This window comes from Gekko japonicus, unplaced genomic scaffold, assembly GCF_001447785.1.
Source record: "Gekko japonicus isolate JY-2015 unplaced genomic scaffold, Gekko_japonicus_V1.1 scaffold2903, whole genome shotgun sequence".
Lineage (NCBI taxonomy): Eukaryota > Metazoa > Chordata > Lepidosauria > Squamata > Gekkonidae > Gekko > Gekko japonicus.
The window spans coordinates 85,863-92,053 of NW_015165911.1; the positions used below are offsets into that span (position 1 = coordinate 85,863).

General features: G+C 49.1%; 1 protein-coding gene across 1 annotated transcript; it reads left to right on the forward strand.

Moving 5' to 3' along the window:
* Nucleotides 1–46: 46 nt before the first annotated feature.
* Nucleotides 47–3,780, forward strand: ALG2 (ALG2, alpha-1,3/1,6-mannosyltransferase). The gene is made up of 2 exons (XM_015411390.1): nt 47–379; nt 2,878–3,780. The coding sequence occupies exons 1-2, from the start codon at nt 47–49 to the stop codon at nt 3,778–3,780; spliced, it is 1,236 nt and encodes a 411-aa protein (XP_015266876.1).
* The last annotated feature ends 2,411 nt before the right edge of the window (nt 3,781–6,191 follow it).

Here is a 6,191-nt window from a genome sequence, read left to right on the forward strand (position 1 = left end):
CGTGCGCACTAAGGGCGCCGCCACGCATCCCGGAAGCGCGGGGACCATGGCAGCCGAGGGAGGCGAGACGCGGGGCGGGCCGTCCGTTTTTTTCCTGCACCCGGACCTGGGCTTGGGGGGCGCGGAGCGGCTGGTGGTCGACGCGGCGCTTGCGCTCCGCGCGCGCGGCTGCCGGGTGCAGATCTGGACGCCGCGCTACGACCCCGCGCGCTGCTTCTCGGAGACGCGCCAGCTGGAGGTGCGGACGGCGGGCTCCTGGCTGCCGCGGAGCATCCTGGGAAGGGGCCACGCGCTCTGCGCCGCTCTGCGCATGATCGTCCTGGCGCTGCACGTGCTCTTGCTCAGCGGGGAGGAGTTCGACGTCTTCGTCTGCGACCAGGTGCGGGGAGGGAGGGCGCGGGATGCCAATCTCCAGATCAGGGCTCTAGTCGGGGGGGGAGCTCTCAGGTATGGAGCTCCGGAAGAGAACCTCTAGGGGGCGGGGCGGTCACGTGGTGAAGCCCCGCCCCCTTCTTTACCCCGCCCTCTGCTTCGATCCTCATTCCGTTTGGGAATGAGGATGAAGCAGGAGGGTAAGTAGCCGGGCCTTCTGACACACTTCCGGTGATGTCAGGGGGTGTGGCCTTCTGTCACTTCCGGTGATGTCAGGGGGCGTGGCATATGCAAATAAGTTATGCTAATGAGTTATGCTAATGAGCTCCGGCAGCTCTTTTTCTACAACAAGACCCCTGCTCCAGATGGTGGCTGAAGATCTCCCGAGTTGCAATCACTGCTCCCTCTAAGCTGTGGAGTCTTGTGAGCAAAAATTCTGCTTTGTGAGCGACTGGCATTAAAGTTGTGAGTGAGCAATTTGGCTACTGCATAGATTAGTTTGCTCTGGAGCCACCCTTCCTAACCGAACACAAAAATGTGTGAGCCGGAGGCTAAAAAACTGTGCACTAGCTCACACTAACTCAGCTTAGAGGAAACACTGGTTGCAACTGGTCTCCAGGTGACACAGATGAGCCCCCCTGGAGACAATGCATGCTTTGAAAGTTGGTCTGCATGGTATCAGACCCTGCTGAGGTCGCGACCCACCCATCAGGCTCCATCCCTCTCCAGGAATTTAGCGACCCAGAGATAGCAACTATAGGCGAGCCGGCTGGCTGACAAGCAGGTGCATTGGCTAGAGCAAAGCGCATTTTCCTCAAAATATCCTCTGTAAACCGCCCTGAGACCCTCCGGGGCCAAGGGCGGTATAGAAATCGAAACTATAAATAAAGAAATAAAATGTGGAACCAGACAAAAACTAGGGGGCTCCAGCATAAGAGGAACCACTTGCGTGTTTTAACTGGGTTAGTTTGTGAAACCAAGGCTGGCTCTCAGTTACTGTGGCTGCAGTGCTAAGGACACTTTTCCTAAGCCTCATTGAATAATGTGGGACTTGCTTCTGAGTAGGCCTGTTTAGGGCAGACAAAAGGAAATACTTCTTTACACCACTGTCCACCACTGAAGGAAGTGTAACAACATAGCTCACTCCTGATGCATGAGTGATTGAAATGTGGGACTTGCTGCCGGAGGCCATAGTGATGGCCACAAGCACAGACAACTTAAAAGGGATGAGACAGATTCATGGACTGTCACTGGCTACTAGCCACAGTGACTGAAGGGAACTTCCTTGCTCAGAAGCAATAAATCTGAATCCCAGAGCCAGGAGGCAACATCAGAGGAAGGTCTTGGCCTCAGTTCCCTGTTGTCAGCCCTCCAGGGGAACTGGCTGGCCACTGTGTGAGGCAGGATGCCGGACTAGATCGACCACTGGCCTGATACAGTAGGGCTCTTCTGATGTTCTGATTCTTTATTTGCCTTGAGAGATGCTGGTTTCCTTTCCTTCTCTCCAGAGAGGCTGGAATAGGAACCATGCCTTCAGGCATCACTATATACTGTAGTTAAGATAAATGTTGGTTAATAAACCAAGTACTGATCCTGGTTTGAGACACCCGGCTAACTGTAGGTCGTGGAGTGGCCAGCATTCTGACAAGTGCTGTCACTATTATTTAAGCCGCTGTCCAAAATGAGTAGCCCCAAAAGTCTTACTTGTGTGGTTCAAAAATCTGAGTGAGTCCAAAGTGGTATTATGGGAGGGAAGGTGGCACGGTATAGCTCAATCTCGTCAGATCACGGAAGCTAAGCAAGATCTGTGGTGGTTCATACTTGAGTGGGAGACCACCAAGGTAGGTAATCTATAGGCACCAAATGCAAAGCGAAGATGGGTGGCTGTGTGTGTTGTATAGTGGAGCAAAATGCAGATCTGCCCATTAGGATTTCATGTAGCCAGTTTGGTGTAGTGGTTAAGTGTGCGGACTCTAATCTGGGAGAACCGGGTTTGATTCCCCACTCCCCCACTTGCACCTGCTGATGTGACCTTGGGTCAGTCACAAGCTCTGGCACAGCTGATCTCGCCAGATCACGGAAGCTAAGCAAGGTCTCTGCTGGTTCGTACTTGAGTGGGAGACCGCCAAGGTAGGTAATCTATAGGCCCCAAATGCAAAGGGAAGATGGGTGGCTGTGTGTGTTGTATAGTGGAGCAAAATGCAGATCTGCCCAGTAGGATTTCATGTAGCCTGTACAAACAGAGGCAGCTTTGAAATAACCCTTGACAGATAGCGCGCGTGTGAGCTGGTTCTTACTGGGCTTTGGAACTGGGTGTTGCTTTGATAGCGGAGCAGAACCCCCTCCCTCCAGTGTTTGATTGTACTCTCTCAGAGTTGCTGCTTCTTAAATGGCACTGTCCACCACTGAAGGAAGTGTAACAACATAGCTCACTCCTGATGCATTAAGAGCATGCTTTTTAGTCATGCACTGAACCAGGGCATCATTTTCCTTTTGTCTCTCCAGGTATCTGCATGCATTCCAGTTCTCCGTCTAGCCCGGACACGTAAGAAGGTTCTCTTCTACTGTCACTTCCCCGATCAGCTCTTGACCAAGAGGGAGTCCTTTATGAAATCTCTCTACAGAGTCCCTCTGGACTGGTTGGAAGAGTACACAACTGGTATGGCGGACTGTATCCTCGTAAACAGTCGTTTCACTGCAACCATCTTCAAAGAGACATTCAAGTCCTTGTCTCACATCGATCCGGATGTCTTGTACCCATCCTTGAACATCGCCACATTTGATACCGTCAATCCTGCAGATGTGGCCAGCATCGTTCCCAACAGGAAAACGTTCTTGTTTCTTTCGATCAATCGGTACGAAAGGAAGAAAAATCTCATGTTGGCTTTGGAAGCTTTACACGACCTTCGTGGGAGACTGAACGCCCAGGAGTGGAAGGAGGTTCATCTAGTTTTGGCTGGTGGTTATGACAAAGCAGTTAAAGAAAACATGGAGTATTATGAAGAATTGAAACTTGCCGCTAAGAAGCTGAATATCGGTGAACAAGTCACTTTCCTAAGGTCTTTTTCAGATGAACAGAAGGTGACTCTTCTTAGTAACTGTACCTGTGTGCTGTATACACCAAGCAATGAGCATTTTGGCATCGTTCCTTTGGAGGCAATGTATATGAGATGCCCGGTCATTGCAGTAAATTCTGGCGGACCTTTAGAATCGGTCGTAAACACTGTGACAGGTTTCCTGTGCGATCCTCTTCCAAATCAGTTTGCAGAAGCCATGGAGAGGTTTGTTAGAGACCCTGCTTTGAAGAGGACCATGGGTGCTGCTGGGAAAGCCAGAGTTGTAGAAAAGTTTTCTTCAGAAGCATTCGGTGATGAGCTGTACCAATATGTTCAAAACTTAATAAAATGAAACTGTAACTTACTGCTTTGTAATATTTGATTTTGTATGAAAGAAATAGCCTAAATTGTTAAGAACCCAAATTGTTTGTGGAGTATAAACGTATGACCATATGTTTTATTAATATTTTTTTTAAAGATTGGACCTTGTTGTGGTACATCACCATATTTCCGTATTTGAACTTGCTTGATGATATTTTGTGGGGGTGGAAAAGGCCTTCAAATCATAGTCAACTGAGGTTGACCCCTTATGGGTTTTTAAGGCAAGAGACATTCAGAGGTGGTTCGCCGTTGCCTACCTCTTTGTAGTGACCCTGGACTCCTTTGGGGGTCTCCCATCCAAATACTCACCAGGACTAACCCTGCTTAGCTTCCGAGATCTGAAGGGACTGGGCCAGCCTGAAGCCATCTGTCAGGAGGACTTCCATGACATTTAGTTAAAAGGGTTAGTCAAGCTAAAAGGGTTAGTCAAGAATAGAAGAGGGCCAACTCTAAAAATCTAATTATGAAACATACAAAAATATACATATATTTATTGAACACAAATTAAAATAACAAATAAGGGCCCAATCATACCTCATATACAAATATAAAAATATAAAAATACAAAGGCTGATAAAATAGACCTAACGCGTTTCGGCCTTCACAGGCCTTCCTCAGAGGTCTAATGCAAGTAGAACATATTGGCTAATATGTAAAAATATACACAATCATACATATACAAAATATGAAATAAAGACCAGAACACAATTGTGTCAAAGTTAAACCACTGGGCAAAAATACAAATGAAATCTCCAGTGCAATCACATGTCCAGTAGTACTTCTCTCTGGTCAACTATATATTCTCCTGAGATTGTATAGCCAAATGTTCCCAATGTAGTGTTCCTTAACTTAAAAGCAGTTTTGAACCAAAAAAAAAAAACCTTAAGGAACACTACATTGGGAACATTTGGCTATACAATCTCAGGAGAATATATAGTTGACCAGAGAGAAGTACTACTGGACATGTAAAGCACCTGCAAGCACAATGGATGTCTTAGCTTGGAGGGAGGGGCCGCAGTTTCCCCAGCATTCCCATTCTACCTCCCCAGCATATTCCCTGTGCATTAAACCCGTCGTTCTGAAGGACTGACACAGTCCTAGCTTAAGCATGTCTTCACAAAAGAAAGTATCATTGAGGTGAACAGGGCTTACTCCCTAGTAAGCGTGTTTAGGACTGCAGCCTACTGTAACAGTAGTACGGTAACACTGTACTGCTCTGTGTTTGTTTTGTGAATCTAAGGAATTTCTACTTGATGAAGAAGAGGAAGATTGGATTTATACCCTGCCCTTCACTCAGAGTCTCAGAGCATCTTACAATCTCCTTCCCCTCCCCACAGCAGGCACCCCGTGAGGTAAGTGGGGCTGAGAGAGCTCTTTCAAGAACTGCTTGAGAGAACTGCTCTGACAGAACTATGGCTTGCCCGAGGTCATCCAGCAGCTACAAGTGGAGGAGTGGGGAATCAAACCCGGTTCTCCCAGATTAGAGTCTGCACACTTAACCACTACACCAAACTGATCAACATAGAACTGGTGCAGTAGAAAAGGGTGAGAGTCCAGCAGCACCTTAAAGACTAACAAAGTTTGAGTCCAGTAGCACCTTTAAGACTAACAAAGTTTGAGTCCAGCAGCACCTTTAAGACTAACAAAGTTTAATTCTGGGTATAAGCTTTCACCTGCATACGCACCTCTTCACACTTCTGAAACTAAACCCAGCGAAGACAGTGGTCCTGTGCCTGAGTCGACGCAGTTTGGGGTTGGGGCTCCCTCTCCCGACCTTCGATGGGGCGTCGTTGATGCCAGCGTCAGAGGTTAGAAGTTTGGGAGGGCTCCTGGATCACTCCTTAACGATGGAGGCCCAGGTGGCAGCCACTGCCAGATCGGCATTTTACCATCTTATGCAGGCTCGGCAGTTGGTTCCCTTCCTCGACCGCGGTGACCTGGCTACAGTGATCCATGCGACGGTCACCTCAAGGCTGGACTACTGTAACACTCTACATGGGGCTGCCTTTGTCGCAGATCTGGAAGCTGCAGCTAGTGCAGAATGCGGCGGCCAGGCTGTTGATGGGTCTCCCCAAGTGGGAGCACATCCAGCCTGGGCTGAAAGCGTACCGAATCCGCTTCAAAGTGCTGGTTCTTACCTTTAAAGCCCTATATGGCCAGGGTCTGACCTACCTGAGAGACCGCCTTTCCCCCTAAAAGCACTTCGGTCGGGGGCACAACACCGCCTGGTGATTACAGGCCCCCAGGAGGCAAAGCTTGCTTCGACCAGGGCCAGATCCTTCTCAGTGGCGGCCCCCACCTGGTGGAACGAGCTCCCGGAGGAGATCAGGGCCCTGTGGGACCTTATGCAGTTTCGCAGGGCCTGCAAGACGGAGCTCTTCC